At 37.9% G+C, this 18,157-nt stretch overlaps 4 protein-coding genes across 4 annotated transcripts; 2 read left to right on the top strand and 2 right to left on the bottom strand.

Moving 5' to 3' along the window:
- Positions 1–101: 101 nt before the first annotated feature.
- SAPINGB_P000257 (uncharacterized protein) lies at positions 102–11,370 on the bottom strand (the record flags this gene model as incomplete). Its single annotated transcript, XM_031994981.1, has 3 exons — positions 102–11,006; positions 11,070–11,230; positions 11,310–11,370. 3 exons carry the CDS (start codon positions 11,368–11,370, stop codon positions 102–104), a joined length of 11,127 nt encoding a protein of 3,708 aa, XP_031850872.1.
- A 436-nt stretch (positions 11,371–11,806) lies between these two features.
- Positions 11,807–12,519, top strand: SAPINGB_P000258 (uncharacterized protein; the record flags this gene model as incomplete). Its single annotated transcript, XM_031994982.1, has 2 exons — positions 11,807–11,832; positions 11,931–12,519. The coding sequence occupies 2 exons, from the start codon at positions 11,807–11,809 to the stop codon at positions 12,517–12,519; spliced, it is 615 nt and encodes a 204-aa protein (XP_031850873.1).
- Positions 12,520–12,917: 398 nt separating this feature from the next.
- Positions 12,918–14,246, top strand: SAPINGB_P000259 (uncharacterized protein; the record flags this gene model as incomplete). The annotated part of the gene is made up of 2 exons (XM_031994983.1): positions 12,918–12,990; positions 13,081–14,246. 2 exons carry the CDS (start codon positions 12,918–12,920, stop codon positions 14,244–14,246), a joined length of 1,239 nt encoding a protein of 412 aa, XP_031850874.1.
- A 1,956-nt stretch (positions 14,247–16,202) lies between these two features.
- On the bottom strand, positions 16,203–17,075 carry SAPINGB_P000260 (uncharacterized protein; the record flags this gene model as incomplete). The annotated part of the gene is made up of 1 exon (XM_031994984.1): positions 16,203–17,075. The coding sequence occupies one exon, from the start codon at positions 17,073–17,075 to the stop codon at positions 16,203–16,205; it is 873 nt and encodes a 290-aa protein (XP_031850875.1).
- Positions 17,076–18,157: the final 1,082 nt, after the last annotated feature.

Raw genomic sequence — 18,157 nt, forward strand, 5'->3', positions numbered from 1 at the left:
TTTTAATATTCAATTATTTTTTATAGAAAACAAGTTATATTACAAAAAAAAAAATAAAACAACAAAAACAACAAATAAACGAATAAATAAAACAACAAATATTAAAAGTATGGCATCCAGAGGTTATCAGTGGCAACCATAAATCTTGGATTCACAGCCTGGGAGATCAAATCAATCACAGTCTGATTTGCGGGAATGTTGCCCTGGCCAACCTGTGCCAAAGAGGAGGCACGTTTCCCAATATGGCCCACATTCTTGACAGTAAACTCTCTGAGCTGAGCATCAGGTAGGCTAGGGCGCTGTTGTTGGACATGCCATGATATAAGCTCCTCGCGCACAAAAACGCTAATGTATTGATCAAGCTCGTGGGCAGTCTCTGTAAGACACTTGGCAATCACCATTACAGACACGGAAAAGATACCTTCCAAAGCAGTGGGGCCCATAAGGGTTTGGATATTAGGTGTTAGTCTGAAGGGAATGTGCTCTGGGTTATGGAACTGTGGTGGGTTTCTAGGGGTAAGCAATGGAAGCATTTCTGTCGTCCAAATAGCACCTGAGCTAGTGTTGATGAAATACTTGTGAGGGTATCTGTTACCAATACTCATCAAAAATGTCATGAAAGTAACGCCTGCAAACTGGTAAGAGAACTGCTTACGGAAAAGCCAAAACATTTCAAACGTAGCATAAGTGCGCGAAAAGTAATCGCGCAAAATGGTAGAAGGAACAATGGTGGCTTGAATTGCACCCAAAATCTCCATCCTAATACTAAAGATATCTTGTTGCTTAGGAAGCTTAGGGTCATAGGATCCACGGAGCTTTTTGGTGGCATAGTCAAGAGGCTCATCTCTACTGCGTCCCACCCTTCTGCAATGTTCCTCATAGATAGAGTGCATAGAAATGTATTCAGGATCATCTTGAATGATTCTAAAGTGGGGAGAGAAGGGGATTGCAGTAGGCAGAGTAAAGTTAATGTTTCTGCGGCGAGTTTCCTTCTTACGTGTCAAAATACCATTGAGTATTTTAAACAATTGCACCACACGCTCTTCACGTCGGCATTGTTTACCACTCGGGTATTGAACAGCAAACATGTGAATGTTACCATTATGGCCCAAAATCTTGATACGTTTGTATGACTGGCCAAATCCACGAACCAGATCAACAGTAGGCATAAAGCGATCAATCTTGACAAAGTGCAAGTTTTCATCCTTAAGCTCTGAGTACTGTCCGGGAACTTCAACATCCTCAAACTTTTGGTAGTGGAATTCACTCAAATGAGGACTCAATGCTTCCAGATTCATAGCACCAGGACGACGATCCAAAATCTCTTCAATTCTGTCTCTCCATTTTCGAAGACGAGCAAGGTAGAGATCAAACTCTGGCTTTTCTTTCAAAAAGTCCTTTTCAAAAGCGGCCTTGGCATAGTCAGGGACCGTGTTTTCAGAAAACTTGGCAAGGTTGGCCTCAGTAGGGAACGGTCGCTCCATCTGAAAATTAAGACGTCCCATAAACTGAACGCATTCGTTAAGAAGAGCCATGACTAAGCGGTAAGTGTCTTCCTCATTAGAGCACTTAAATCTTTGGAAGATCTGATCAACAAGAGTCTCCAAGGATAAAGAAAGAAGGGGATATGCAGTCTTCAAAATCTTCATAATCTCCTCAGTGTAGTCCCAAGGTTGGTAAACACCATTGACAGCGCCATTGGGAGATCCAGGTTGGCGGCGCATGTTAGCCGCTGCAGCAGCAACTTGGGGATTAGTAGGAGTGCCATTGCGTCCTCCAGCGCGAACATTTTGAGCATGAAGAGCTTGACGTTGAATGTAGTGGAAGTCTTCCTTGGCTGTTCGCAGATGGAAGTGAAGAGCCTGGGGATATGCTCGAGCAATGCGAATAAGAATCTTGTGTGCAAATTTGCCTTCCTTATGAGACAGTGCAGTGAGCAGCTGAGGAATGAAGGTAATCCAGTACCAAACTGGTACCTCACCCTTGTAGTTTTCAAAGGCGGATGCAATTTCACCCGTATCATCCTCAATAGAAATAAGCCAAAGAATACGACTGAGAAGTTTTCTGGTTTTGCCATTCTTATATAAACCAGCAGCCTGCAAGTACGAATGCAGAGCAGAGCTTGCACGCTTAATATCTTGAGGCTTCTTTTGGTAAATGCGATCATGGAAATATCCCCACTCAGCCCAAGCTTTTGGAAGATAAAGATCGACCTGGACTGCAGAAGAAAATGAACTCTGTGCCTCTGATTCACGGTTGAGCTTAGCAAAAAACATTCCTTTAAGAGTAAGGAACTCAGCCTTTTGGACGTTGGTAAAGTATGCCAAGTTGGTGTTGTTGATGACGTCCAAACCGGTTTGGTATTCGTTTGGATTTTTGTAGTAACACTTGGCCTGCTCACGCAGCTTAAGGAAAGCCTCTTGAATCTCAATATTTGGAAGATTGTAAATAATATTGAGCTGGGCCAAGCACACATCAAGCATTCCATGCTTTCGAGCAACATGGGCAAACCGATTGATAATCCATGCAGTTTCGTGGTAGCCTCTATAAGCATATGAGTTTGAGTTGCTATTGGGCTGGGGGAGCTTGCGAATAAGAGGATCATACGTCTTGTTGATAACGTTAAAAGCATGCTTTCTCCAGGTAACCAAATCACCCCAGAGATCAATATCATCCCACAAGTTAGGGAGTCGCTCTCTCCAGGCTTTCAAGACACCCTTAAGTTCAGAGGATCTGGAATCAAGATTAACAGCATCCGTTTTATGGAGGGATGAATACACCTGACTGGCTTCTAAAAACTCAACATATTGCTGGAAAATATGCAAAAGGGGAATATGGGCGCCAGTAAGACGGGAGGGTAAAGAGCTCCATTTGCGTAGCGCAAGCTGAATTCCTTCATCACAATACTTGTAAACTTCCTGAGGCTTTTCAGTGTCATTGGCGTACCCTTGCAAGTACAAAAAGGTCTCAAAGACCTGGCGTCTAGGCGTAGGCACATCCATAACAGCCTTGATAGACTGCTCCAAGGGCTCCTTGTCGGCAGTCCAATCAGCAGCGCGCCAACCACATTCTAATAACAAATCGGTAAATCCTTCATGTTTGGCAAGCTCGACCAAAATATCCCACTGTTGAAGTTTTTGAGCACAAATAATCCAGTGGTCCTCCCAAAGACTGTACTCAGACTCATTATAAGGAAGAGCACCACTTCTTGCTTTGATTTGGGCATTCTCGTACATTTGGATGGCACGGCTCCAGAGACCAGCCTGCTCATATGACAACGCAGTGTTGGTTTCCGTATACTTGGAGCGTCGTCGCCATTGGCCATAAAACATGTCATCCTCCTGTAGGCCGGCATACATCTCAATTAATGCATCCAAGTTGACCTGACTAATTTTGAAATTTTCAGTCAGCGGCTTACTTGAAATGTTCTCCAATATTTGGATGGAGGGGTACCAGGCATTGTACGTTTTTCCAAGGTACTTGACTAGAAGTGGAGAAATTTGGAGCTGTTCGCAATGACTCACACCATCAAGCAGAGTGAGAATGACATTAGGTGTCATTTCCGATTGACGCATGTGGTAATCCTTCGATAGCAAGTTTGTGATAGATCGAACAAACTCAATGCGGTCCTTCTTAGGAATACCAGAATGGATTTGAGGGAAAAGGTTAACCCACATTTGGTGTACAAGTTCTGGTGACTTGTATTGAAGCTCAACAATAGGAGCGAAAAATTCATCAGCAGTGATTTTAGAAATGTTATTTACAAACTCAATGCGACGCTTTACAAAATCAGTAGTGGTGGCATAAAGAGAAGGATCTGGTCTTGTGTAAGTTTTCGGAAGAGCTTCTAACACAAGGTCCAAGCTGCCAGTGGTAAAGTCTGACGAACGGAGGCGCAGAGGAGCAGGCCCAAGACCCTTGTAAAGAATCTGCAATGCCTGGTTAGTCCACTGGTAATCCTGAAGGTGCTCCCAGTTCTGGCCACCAATGACATAGTTCAACCGTTTGATGGCATTATTGTCCAGGCTATCATTCAGAATCTTCATAAGCTTTTGACGAATTTGAATATCAGCCGCCTTAGTTCCCATCATAAATGATTTTTCCATTTTCAAAGACAAGTCAGACCGAGAAGTACGTGGGTCAGTGTAAATATCAATGAGAACCTCAAAAAACTTTTTGGAAAGTTCCTGATCACCGCGAATTTCAAAAGCAAGCATCTTTGATAAAATGAAAGTCTTTTCCTTCATCGGTGGGAAAAGATCTGTTGTTGAAAAGACCCAATTGCGTGCAATTTCAATGGTGCGCAAACCAACACTTTTATCTGAAGACCGGTCAATGAGGTGAACGTAAACATTTAGATAGTATCTGCGTTGATCATTCAAAAATGAAATGCGTACAGAGCCAATGTCAAGAATCATAAGAATGAGTTTGGTGATAATCTTTTGCGGGTAAGACATAGTTAGATTAGCCGCTTGTCCCTCGACAGTTGCATCAGTATGTTCACGAGAAAGCTTAACAAAAACCTTCATAATGGCAGGAAGAAGAGGGTCAACCTTTGCTGGGCGGAAACGAACCAGAGCCCAAGAAAGCATGATTGCACAAGCAATAGAGTTGTTAGAAGAAAAGTTTTCTTGGATGGTATTGTTGATGAGATTGACAAACTCAACCACTGCCGGTGTATCGTCTTCCTCATTAGTGTGATCGGCACCAATAGCATCAAGAATGATGACAACTACATTCAAAGATGCTTCGAGAATATCAATATTATCACACTTTAAAGGCTTCTGCAAAAGTCCATGGAGCTGGCTGATATTATTGATAATCCAACTAGGCGGCTTGCGGGCAACAGTGATGCCAATGACAAGTAAAGAGTTAAGTGAAAGAGAGACTGTCTTAGAATTGGAGAAGTCTGCAGAAGCTAAATACTTGTCAAATAATTGCAGCTTAACAATTTCTGGCCAGTAACCGGGGCCCAAAAGACGATAAAGAATACCAACAACCTTTTTACCAATATCAATCTCCGTAATACGCTGGTTATTTGCACAAATGAAGCGAACCAAAAAAGTAATGCAAGCTTCGCGCTGATATGAGGGGATGGTGTAATTATGCAATGGGTTATCTGAAGCTTCCGATGTGTCGTTTTCAGACTGAGCCAAGCTTCTCTTTCGAGAAACAGGCTCCTGCTCTTTGGCCATAGTTTCCCATGTCAAAATCAAATCTGCCAAGTCAATTGCTAAATTCACAGTATCAGTATTGGAGCTGTTAGACATGCTAAGTTTAGGCATGGCAAAAATGATGGATGAAACAAAGTGATCGCGATACTCAAAAAAGAGCTTGGGGTGACGCACAATAAAATAGTAAATATTGGATGTATGATTAACATTAATGCTATCCTCCGTAATAACGCGTCGTGGCCACTTAGCCCAGACTGGTGAACCAGTTCGTTCTTTCAGCACAGGTGCCAAAAGATCCAAAGCTTGACGAACCAAAACTCTAGCTTCGTTTTGGTTGTAACGAAGAAGATGAATGTAGATTTGTACAACCATTTTGGAGAGTGTTTCATAAGCTGCAATAAAGTAAGCAATCAAAACATAAGCTGACTGTTTGCTGACAATGTCTTCCATTTTGATATAACTCCATCCAAACTTGATAATGTCCTTCTTGGCGTCGGAAATGATGCCAGAGCCAAGTTTGATGAGCAATGCGGATACATTGAGAAGCTCAAATCGATAAGAATCAATGGTTGTGGTAGCACCATCTTCGTTTTGGTCTGTTCCAGAAGACTTCCAAATTTTTTCGTGAATCTGATCAACCAAGTTATATGGAGATGGATTGCTGGATGGCTTTTCAAGCAAGTCGTTAAGATTACCCTTGACTTTTCCCTCAAACGCCAGCGTAGGATTAATAATATTCTTGAAAAAGAACGTGCGCGCAGCAAGATTGGAAGTCTTGTTGGTACCAGCCTCAAGAGCCTTCAGCAAACCATTGCGTCGAATCGACATGTCTTTCCCAGAAATGATGCTGGTAAAGACAAAGTTCTGTATATCAGGAGTGACCTTGTGATCAATGTTGTGAACAGAAGAAATACACTTGACAAGAATGTCAAAATCATGTGTTTTTTGCAGGTATATGGAAACAACGTATTGAAGGTCTTCAATAGCTTGGTCTACCTGGAGAGGAACAGGGGAAAGATGCGACAGCGACTTTGTAGTTTGTGCCACATCATGCAAATTGAAAAGTTCAGAAAGCACATCTTTGCAAGAAACAATCCAGTCAGAATCGCGATCAGTCAAAGACCGAATGGCATAAATGAAATTGCACGTAGCAACCACAAACTCTTCAGGGTCTTTCTTTTCCTTCCAAGCTTTAGTCAGCTCTTCAAGATGTTCTTTGCAGTACTTGCGCAAGTCCTCAGTCATGTCCATTTGGAGCATACAAGAGAAAAGACGACCGTGTTGGCGAGAACTAAGCTTTTCCAAAAAGTACTTAAAAGACTGGGCACTATATCTGTTCAAAAATTTGGCAATGGGCTCTCTGAATGGAGAGCTGTGTTGTCGTCGCAAAGTATTTTCCAATACGAAAAGTGTATGGACCAGCGGTTCCATAAAGATATCGGCACCAGTAGGTAAAAGATGGAAAACATTTAAAATTGCAGTAATTATTTTAATGTTTTTGTCAGCTGCAAATGGTTTGCTGGGGAATTGCTGCAAAGTATTGGGATCAGCCCAATACTTTAGGTGATCTAGCAGCTTGTTGCCAATTTCAACCTTGAAGTAGGTTGTGAGAGCCTCAAGAAGTCGAGCCAGGCCTTCAAGGCCTTCAATAGAAAGCCTGGATGGGTCAGAAAGACTAACAAGAATAGGTCTTAAACCATTAGAAAGAATATCTTTTGGCAAACGGTTATTGTGTGTGGCAATACGTAAACCTGTATGAGCGGCATCAACAACCTTTTTGGAGCGAATGTAGAGTGTTTTGAAAAATACAGACATGATTTTAGAGCGTCGTTGACTCTGTTGGATAACCTCGTACTGTGGAAGAGTAAGAGCAAGAGACAAAAGTTTGATGCTTCCGATTCTAAGCTGAACAATAGACTCGGCAGTACGATGTTCCTTGGCTTTATGAGCACTCGCCAGCGAATTGTCATCAGCCTCGACAAGAGCAAGAGATTCTTGCATCAAACGGTCGAGTTCGCTATTGAATTTTAAAAATGTATCCGGCAGACCAAGGCAAAATGTAATGGCATCAATGTGTCCAATTTGCATAGGGAAGGGAAGAGCACGCAAAGGCTTGGTGAAGATGGGTGGAAGCAAAACATTTTCCACTGGAGAAATGATTTGAGAAATTGTTTTGCCAGTGACTTTGGAAAGCACTGAAAGCGCTTCTTGGGAAGTTTCACGAACAACCTCATTAGAGTTTGCAAGCTGGTATGCAAGAAGACCAGTGAGTTGAGTGTATGGTTTTTCAAAACGCTGTGCTTCTGTAATGTCCTTGTTGCATTCTTCAAGCACGTACAAAAGCAGAGATTTAGCTTCAGTGCGGACATGAGAAGGTACATCATTTGGAATGTCCTTGAGTACGAAAAACATTGTACGAACAAACTCAAGCTGTCTATCCTTGATCCAAGACATGGAGAGACCAAGATCCTTGATCAAAGTTTTTAACCCAAGACAAGCACCAGCCTTGCGAAAGTATTGTTCCTCAAAGCAGGTATGAGAAAGCTTTCCAAAAAAGGTCTTAAACATGGGGAACCGGTGGACATATTCTGGGCTTCGGAAAAGGGCCATGCCAGCCTCAAAGACAAAATGGATTGCCTTTTGACCAGAAGCAGAAATTTCCGGTAGGTAATGGCAAAGGGCGTAAACAATGGCGCCAAGAAGAGCTTTGGGATCAAGACACTGAGCACCTTCATGATCATCAATCTTAAGTTGGATACTTCCCTTTCTCTTTTCAATCATGAGTTCACCAAGCTCCAGCAACACACAGTGTTCGCAGATTTCTGTAATCAATTGAAGGGCTTCGTCATGAATTTCAGGAACCGAAGTAGCATAAAAAATGGACTGCAACAAACGCTCAAACAATTCGTTTTGAAGTCGTCGTGCCTTAGTATCAGCACGATGGTTTGTGCCTAGAGTGGTTTCCGATTCAGGGAAAGGATCATTAGACTTTATGATTTCAACACAATTGTGAATCTTTTCAATATATTCATGAGAAGGAGCAGTTGTGTCAATCATAAGTTTGAGAGCAGTAGACAAATACTTGTAAGCTTGAACGCGGTAATGAAGTTGAGTTTTTGTATCCTCGAGAGTAATGAGTGCGTATTGAATAGCAGGTGTAATTTTAAGAGGCTTCTTTTCTATCAACCCATTAATATCAAGCATAACGCCGACTTCTTGTTGAAGAAGAGAAAGATTCTCCAAGTCAGTGGGAGATTGAATGTACTTGCGGTTTCTGCCACCAAGTTTCCCCAAAATTCTTAAGCAAATGTGACTGTGCTGATGGTTGTGAGGTGTGGGTTTAAGATGCTTAAAGAGAGCTTGCATAATGTCTGCAACAACGGGCTCCAAGATGGGATCAAAATATTCTGCTGTAAGATTGTCAACGCATAATTCAAACGTACGCAAACCTTGTCCGACAAGCTCTGATCCCCCATTTAGTGCAATGACAAGTGGTCTCATGAGATAGCTGAGATGTGGAACAAGAATAGTTAATCGGACGGGGACCGAAAGACACAGTTCGACGTAAATTTCACGTTCTTGTGGCTTGCGAGCAGTAGTAAGAAGATTATTGAGAGAGGCCAGTAATAGCTGAAGCAAGGGAATAACTTCTTGATGAAGTTTTTCAAACTTTTGGCCACCAATGGAGCGGAAAAGAGTTCTTAGAACATGGAAGTAAACAATAGGATCCTTTGCTGTTGTAGTTAGTTCTAAACAACTGACAATCAAATTGTTTAAATGGGGGAGTAAAATAGCTTCGTTTGTTTGTGAGTATAAGTTGACAGCCATAAAGCAGAGCTTGAAAAGTTTAAGAAGAATATTTGCCTTCACTGGATCACCACTACCAAGCTCAGGTAGTTTCTTTTTTAAGAAATTGATAAGGATTCCAGTGAAATTGGCCGAACTACCATCATTGACAAGGAAATATCTAGGAATATGGAGGAGGGTAGGATTGGCAAAGAGAGACTCGTACAAAAAGGGAAGCTCAGCGTCGACAATTTCGTTAAATGAGTCAGAGTCAATGTGGATGAAAACAACTAAAAAAGTTTCCATGAGTACCTTTTCGTCTTCCGAGGCTTGGATATCCATGTCTGAATTTTTAGAATTATCACCATTATGGGTTGAAGCAAAAAACCGGTAGCCAGCAATGCCTTGTCTAAAAAGATTGCGGAAAATTGTAATTTGTTCAAAGTTGAAAATTCTAGCAGATTCAGTCCATTGGTCGATAGGAATCTCAGAGTTTGGAGGAGGAGGGTTACAAGATTTTAAGCCATAAATGACAATCTTGAGAAACTTCATAAAGTTTTTAAAGAGGTTACGAGCTTCTTTAAGCTCGTCAATGTTTTGCTCTTGATGAATTTGGATTGGTTTTTCATTCAGGGCGTCAAAAATATCGATATCCATGGGGTCAATTAAAACAGGCTCTTGGGGTTTATCTTCTTTAAGGTTAATTTCATTTTTGATTTCTTGGCTGGATTCATTCTTGATATTTTTGGATTCTGCAAGTTCTTGAAGATAAGTTGTGCATGGCTTGTCGAGTTTGACTTCAATGTCAGCAGAGTATTTTTCTTGAAGCTCCTCTTGGTTTTTCTTTTCCCTGTCGAGAAATCGCTGATGGCTCTTCATAATATGATCATAGCTTTTGTTGAGTGTAGTGAACCTTTGAACAAAAGCATTTAAAATGATAAACATGATTTGACGTCCTTCTGCCTTATCGGGCATTTTCATAAAGCGCTCAACGAGGTTTGTGAGAAGTTTTGCACTCATTATTTGAACACTTGTAGGTAATGTGACATCCTGAATATTTTTGCAATAAACATGGACAGTTTTCCAAACCTGGCTAGGACTAAGCTCTGCACGAACATGGTGGACCAAATCAGCAATATTACTATAAGCCAAAGGTCTTAGAGTTTCACGAGCTGTAAGCCCTCTGCCAATAAGGACATCTTCATCGAGAAGAACATCGATTTTGGGAATAAAGGCATCTCTTCCTTCGACTGAAAGCATGTGACGAGTAGCAACAAGAAGTTCTTTGCGTGCTGGAGAAAGTTCACAGGGACAGTCTTGTAATAATCTGACAATAAAGTCAGGTAAAAGAGGACGGTAATCTTTAAGATAATTGGGGAAATGGCGGAGAATGTAAGAAATGAAAGACATTGTTTTGACTTGGGCTGTAATGAAATCGCCATAAGCAGCACGGTTTTTAATTTGAGGAGAAATGGAAGTGTAGAGTTCGCCACGGGCTTGAGCGGCAGCGTGTGCGCGAGCTTGGGGGGAAGCCTGAAGTTTTAAAACCTCAATGATTTGAGGAAGGAGTTTAGTAAGAGATTCCACAACAAGCTCATTATACTTGTTGATGAGTACCACGACCATGATTGGGCATTCTATGAGAACTTTAAAGCTGTATAGACATTTAAGGAGTTGTTTGTTTGAAGTCTCATTGACGAGATCTGCCCCTGTTGATGGTGAAAGTGGTCGAGGAGATTGGAAAGAAGAGATTGGAGTATTTCCTGCAGATGGGACGGCGTTTAGGGTGAAAGTTTCTTTGACCACTTGTGGGGTATTTTTGTAAAGCTCGATAACAAAGTCTAAAAATGGTTTGATTTGGTCGGGTGTTAAATCCTTTAAACTACGGTATAAGCCTGTAAGGATTTTAGTACAGATTACGCCGTTTTCTTCATTGTCATTATAGAGGAGTTTCATGAGATCCTCTATGATACGCGGAACAAATTCCCTAAGGCCCTCATTAGCCCATAAGCGATGAAGAAGATCTAAAGCTGCATTTCTCAGTCGCTGTAATTTTTTTGTTAGTCAAATGATGGTAATAAAAAAAATGGGGGGAGGGACAATACGTACATGTTCGAGAGAGGTGCTATTGAAATTTGGGGGGATGTGTTCGATGATTGAAAGAATTGAAGATCCAATTTTAGTAAATGAACTGTTTGTTTCAGCAAGGTACTGCGAAGATTCGATAAACTCTCGAATCTCACTAGTGATTTGAAGTCTTGTTTTTAAGTCTAAAGGTGAGTTCAAGTTAGTATATGTGTTTTTTTAACGCGTCTTTTTGGCTTATTTTCAAAAAAAAAAAAGGCATACCTAGACTCTCATCACCTAGACGCTCTGCAAGACCGTCGATCTGAGAAGGGTTGCTAGCCATTCTAGCTTATGAAGTTTGTTATGTGATATATAGAGGTGATGATTTTGGATGGGTTTGTTTTTTTCTTTTTTTTGTATGTATTTGGTAACGTTGATGTTGTTGATGTTTAGAAGGTTGACAAAAAAAAAAAAAAAAAGGTTTGACAAAAAAAAAAAGTGGATTTTTCTTTTTTGGGGGGGGAATTCAAGTCATCAAAATCCAATGTTTTTCAATAAATATCATGTGACTTTCCTAACCCTGATTAGTAACACTACGGCTAGATTTTTTTTTTTTTTTTTTTTTTTCTGGCCAAAAAACCCAAAATAAAAAAAAAAATAAAAATAAAAATTTTTTGGGTCCGCCATCAGATTGTATTTGAATGATCAACTGAAAAATTCAATATATACCATAAATATTTATATATATATAAAATCCCATTTTTTCTAATCAACATAAAATGACTTCTACAGAGCAGCCATTAAAGTAAGTACTTTCTTTTTTTTTTTATTTTTTTTTATTTTTTTTTATTTTTTTTTAAAGAGAAAATATCATAGTTTTATTCTAACTGCTGGTTGATATAGAACATCTAAGGTTGACAAGCCAATCCCCGTGGAGTATGACTTTGGCAATATGGCCGTGTTTGATACCAATCCTCTTGATTCCAGTAAGCTTGCTGATGCTGCGACCAAGGAAGAATACCTTACTGAAGTTGCGCGTGACAATATCCAGCTGTTAGTTGGACAGTTGCTCCAGCTGCCGATAAAGAAGACAACCAACTCTGTGAGCTCTTCTGGAACACAGGATAGCACGATGACATTGTTTACTCTTCCTGCACCTACCACACAGCTGCCGCGTGAGAAGTCACTGCCAAAGGAGAAGGCCAAGACCAAATGGGAACGATTTGCTGCTGAGAAGGGTATCAAGAAGAAGGCCAAGGATGGCAAACTTGTGTACGATGAGGAAAGTGGTGAGTGGGTTCCCAAGTGGGGTTATGGTGGTATCAACAAGAAGCTTGACAACCAGTGGCTGGTGGAAATTCCCGATAAGCCAGAGGATCCAGAGTCTGAGTTTGCGGATCCAAGAGCTCTCAACCGTCAAGAGAGAAAGAAGTTGGTGAAGAAGAACCAGAAGCAGCAGGAAAAGAACTCCAAGCGGGCAGGAAACTATTAGGAAAAGATATAGAGTTACGATATGAATTTATTATTGCAATTATTATAGTGTGTGTTTGTAATTGTAAAGTGGAAGAGTTCCGGTGGAGGAAAACCCGAGATATTGAAAAGCCGTGCGGTACCGGGTGCATCTCGATATTGATTTGAAAGGTTCTTGGTTATTACGGTATTTTGTTATGTAAGCGATTGTTCAAATATATGGCGAAAAATGCAGCGCTGCTTCCCACACATCTCTTCTTCTTCTTTTTTCTCCCCCCTACCTTCCCACCCAAAAAAAAAATAAAAAATAGTCAATACGACCCATTATTCAATCTTTCAACTTTACACATATAGACTAGTTGATAACCCCCCTTTTTTTTTTTTTTCTATACTAAATTTCCCGAAATCTTTGATAAAAAAATGACTACTAGCGATAGCTCCTTACGTGACGACAGGATCTGGATCGACGGCTGCTTTGATTTTGCACATCATGGTGAGTTAATTTCTTGTTTTGCACGTGCAAAAAAAAAAAAAATACAAACATTGTTGGGTTTACCTAACACAATATTTGATAAATTCTTAGGCCACGCTGGCGCCATGTTGCAAGCTCGTCAATTGGGAACAGAACTTTTTGTGGGCGTACATAGTGACGAGGCCATTGGATTGAATAAGGGCCCCGTGGTAATGAGTTTAAATGAACGCGTGGCCGCTGTGGATGCATGCAAGTGGAGCACTGCATCTGTGGCCGGAGCCCCCTACGTGACCGACCCCAAAGTTATGGACGATTATGGGTGCCGCTATGTTGTTCACGGTGATGATATTACGACAGATGCTGATGGCAATGACTGTTATCAGGTGGTTAAAGATTGTGGCCGATTTTTAGTGGTTAAGCGGACTCCCAACATTTCAACTACTGATCTTGTTGGCCGTATGTTGAGCACTTCCACAAGTCACCACATTGCACCCATTGTTTCTACGGAAACAACCTCGTTAGGTGATCTGAAGACTGCCAATGCTGGCCATCATTTGTTTTCAGATGATTCGCTTGAGCGGTTCCGATTGTATGCTACTGCTGCTGATGGTAAGAGTGCTGGGGCAGGAGTATTTGTGTGGCGTGGAGACAACAAATTGACGCAGGTGATTGAGCCATCATCAGAAATTGCATTGAAGCTTCAAAGTGCGGGACAAGTGTACTACGTTGATGGTGGGTTTGATTTGTTTTTCATGGGCCATATTGAGTTTCTCAAAGTTGTACATGCGCGTGCTAAGGCAGCTGGGGCCATTGTGGTTGTAGGGATCCATGACGATGCTACGGTCAATAGCACCAAGGGTAAGAGTTATCCAATTATGAATTTGTTTGAAAGGGCATTGTGTGTGTTGCAGTGTCGGTATGTTGACGCTGTAATTTTGGGTGCTCCATTTGTTCCCTCTGCTAAGTTTTTAGCAGCAATTGGTCCAGAAATCAAGGTGACCAAGGTGCTTCATGGTCCCACTCCAATTGAAACTCAGAATGGTGAGGCTGCAGATGATGAGGAAGATGATCCTTACAAGGATGCAAAGGCCGCTGGGATTTTTGAGCAAGTGGAGAGCCACCCGTATCAGCGAGTGTCATCAGCGACGATTGTGGAGCGGGTGCTGAGTCACCGAGAAGAGTATGAGGAGCGTCAGCGCAGAAAAGGATGGAAGGCTGAGAATGAGAAGAAGTTAGAGGCTGCAGAGAAGGAGTCCATTGCAGGTGTTGAAGTTTAACTAATGAGATTATTTATTGTTAAAGAGTATTTGTATTTTTTTTTTTTTTTGTGTGTGAGTTTAAATTTGTAATAGTTTTAATGAGTAATTTGAATAAAAGAGAAAAAAAAAGTATATATATATATAAGGGTTTATAAGAATTTTTTAAAGAGGAAAGATTCGATTGATATGAATCTACATAATTTTTGGAGAGTTTAAAAGATGTTTATTATTATTATAATAATTATGATTATGGGCATGTTTAAAATAAATTTTTAAAAGAAAAATCAAGGTCTTGATTAAAGTGTACAGATATAGTTTAACAAAGAAGCTTTGTGTGTTTATATATTAATATTGGAATTGGATGGTAGAAAGAAATAATAAATTGTTTTAGAGATTGATATATTTTTTATATATATGACAACATCAAATCCTTCAATTTAAAGATTTAAAAATCTGTCAAAAAAATAAATAAATAAATTAATAAAAAAAAAATAAATTAATAAAAAAAAAAGAATAAATTGTTCAATTCATATATATATATATATATATATATATATATAAACTGGACATTCCATATATAGAAAAAAAAAAATGTTCAAAAAAAATATTTGATTTTTTTTTTTTTTTTTTTTTTTTTTTAAGTCTTGCCGTGCATGAATTTTTTTTTTTATTTTTTTTTTCATCATCAAAAAAAATTATTATTATTATTATTATTATTATTATTATTATTATTATTATTATTATTATTATTATTATTATTATTATTATTATTATTATTATTATTATTATTATTATTATTATTATTATTATTATTATTATTATTATTATTATTATTATATACATATACATATTTGATTTTTTTCGATTTTTTTTTTTCATATCTATTGTTAAATAGGCATTTGACTTAAACAGGAAATTTTTAAAGAAAGAAAGAAAGAAAGTGAATATGTATATGTATATAGTAATAATAATAATAATAATAATAATAATAATAATAATAATAATAATAATAATAATAATAATAATAATAATAATAATAATAATAATAATAATAATAATAATAATAATAATAATAATAATAATAATAATAATAATAATAATAATAATAATAATAAGACAGGAGGTTTAGTGTAGACCAAAAAGAATGGACATGAAAAAGGGGGGAGGAGAAGGAGGAGGGGTGAAATGAATGAAGGATTGAAAAATAAAAATAAAAATTAAAAATTAAAAAAAAATGAGAAAAATCAAATACTTATTATCATCATTTACAAGTCTGTGCACGAATGAAGATTATGAAGAAAAAAAGAAGAAGAAAAAAATAAATAAATAAATAAATAAATAAAAGTCAATGAATGTATATAAGGTTAAAGAGCATTTATTTTTATTTTTTTTTTTTTAAAAAAAAACTTGGGTCATTATCATCATCATTAAGAAATTTGAAATTGAAACCGTTAAACTCAAATCATAAAAGAGACTTTGAAAGAAAAGATATAAATTTATTTTATTTATATTTATATTTATATATATCTAAAATAAAAAGAAAGCTAAAATACAATACACATGAGAAAAGAAACTAGAAATTAAATATAATATAATGATAATAACAATGATTTTTTTTTTTTAATAAAAGCAAATTTAACCAAAAGAAGTCGTGAAAATCGTAAAAAGAATTTTTTTTTTTTAAAAAAGAAGACAAAAAAAAAAAAAAAAAAATAGGGTATCTAAGGAGTGTCGTGATGGGTGGTTATAGTTTTTTAGGGGGGGAGGGTTGGTGGTGGTGAAGTTATGAATGAGGTTTTGTCATTATTATTATTATTATGCGAAATATTAATATCCAGCATAAACCTCTTTTGACTTCCCCTCAAAGAGAAAAAAAAAAAAAAATTTGTTGATTTTAAAACAAAACCCAATTGAGCGTTTTTTTTTTTTTTTTAAAAGAAAATTGTTAAATTTGTCAATAATCTGTTTTCAGTTTTAGAAAAGGAAAGTAACAGCCATAATCAAAAGACCAGCTGCAACAGAAGAAGAAACAGCGCAAAGACTGGAACCAGCATTGGCCTGGACAATGGTCGAGGAAACAGTGGAGTTGGCTTCAGTAGATGAGCCAGAGTTCTCGGTAGTAGAGCCAGACGAAATGGCAGCAGAAGTCTCAATAGTTGAGGTTTCAGTAGCAGAAGTAGCTTTAACAGAAGTAGTTTTAGCAGAAGTAGTTTCCTTAGCCTCAGAAGAAGCAATAGAAGAAGCAGCGGCAGAAGAAGAAGAAGCCTTGGAAGAAGAAATGGCAGAAGAAGAAATGGCAGAAGAAGAAATGGCAGAAGCAGAAATGGTAGAAATAGAAGCAGAGCTTAAAGAAGTTGTGGAGGCAATAGAAGAAGAAGAAGATGATGATGATGATGATTCAGAAAGACCTTCAATCTTGGTCTTGTCGACACATCCAATGAAGAAATAACCATTGACAATACGGCCTTGCTTAGAACCATCAACTTCCTGGTTAAGAGAAATAGCAATAGGGACAGGTTCGAAGCAAATCTGGGAATCTGTTGTATTTGAGGAAGTTGCAGTGTATCCAATCGTAGCGTAGTACTTGCTATCTGCAGTATTATATGCAATAGTTTTGTTTACAATTTGTCCTGAAGTACGACCTTGAAGATCAGCGAGAGACCATCCAGAATTGAGAGAAATGGTAAGGTCAGAAACAAGTGAGTATTCAGTACCGGAGATGTAAGAAACAGAAGAAACTTGGCCGGAAAAGGATCCCCATTCTTCAGAAGCAGCAACGGGGGAAGCTGAGAGAGCGACAGTGAAAAGAGCAGCAATAGCGCCAGAAAAGAGTTTGAAAGAAACCATTTTTTTTTTTTTGATGATAGTGTGTTTGTGTATGTATTTTAGTCGAGGGATATCTACAAATTAAAAAGATAATTAAAAAAAAAAAAAAATTTATTGAGAGAGTATGTGTGTTGATAATGGATATAAATAAATAAATTGAAAAATTTAGGGGGGGAAGAGTAAGAGTAAGAATATAGTGAAAGTAATTGGGGATATTCTGTAGTATTTATATTTATTTATTTAATATTTAATATTTAATATTTAATATTTATAAAATATTTATTTAATATTTATAAAATAGTTGCTTTGAATTGCTTCTTCTTTTTCTTTTTCTTGCACTCTAGTGAAATGGCTGGGCTCAAAAAAAAAAAAAAAAAAAAAAAAAAAAAAAAAAATTATTTTTCTTCTTCTTCTTCTTCTTCTTCTTCTTCTTCTTCTTCTTTTTCTATTTTGACAGTTTTGTACACACAAATACACAAACACATCACATTAATTTATTTAAATGGCCTAAAACAGAAACTTGCACGGCGCAGGCGGTATAAAAAAAAAAAAAAAAAAAAAAAAAAAAAGGGAATTTTTAAAGGCGCGCCACGCAAAAAATTTAAATAAAAAAAAAAAAAAAAGATTTTTATTTTATTTTAACATTGTTAGTAATCATGTGACTTCCAAAATAAGAAATCTTTAAATCTAATTTGAGCGATCAAACAGCCGCACGTTCTTGTGTGTACTACTCCCTTTCTAAAAAAAAAAAAAAAAAAAAAAAAAAAATTTAACCTCCTCAATCATTCAACAATTTGACTAAACAGAGTCCAGCCTTCAATTCAATATTATGTGAAATAGAAAAAAATATATATATATATATTTTAAAATCCATTTTTTAAAAAAAAAAAAAAATTTTAGTTATTGTGGATAAAATTAAAATAGTAGCTTTTATTACTTAGTATATAATAGATAATCTTTCCATAATCATCATCATCATCATCATCATCATCATCATAATCAAGGCGGGTGTTGTCCGAGTGTAGACTCAACCCAGCCCCTCCAGCTAACCGCCCACAATCATCATCATCATCATCATTATCATCACCAACCACATACCACAC

The sequence above is a fragment of the Magnusiomyces paraingens genome, assembly GCF_902498895.1.
Source record: "Magnusiomyces paraingens strain CBS 517.90 genome assembly, contig: contig1, whole genome shotgun sequence".
NCBI lineage: Eukaryota > Fungi > Ascomycota > Dipodascomycetes > Dipodascales > Dipodascaceae > Magnusiomyces > Magnusiomyces paraingens.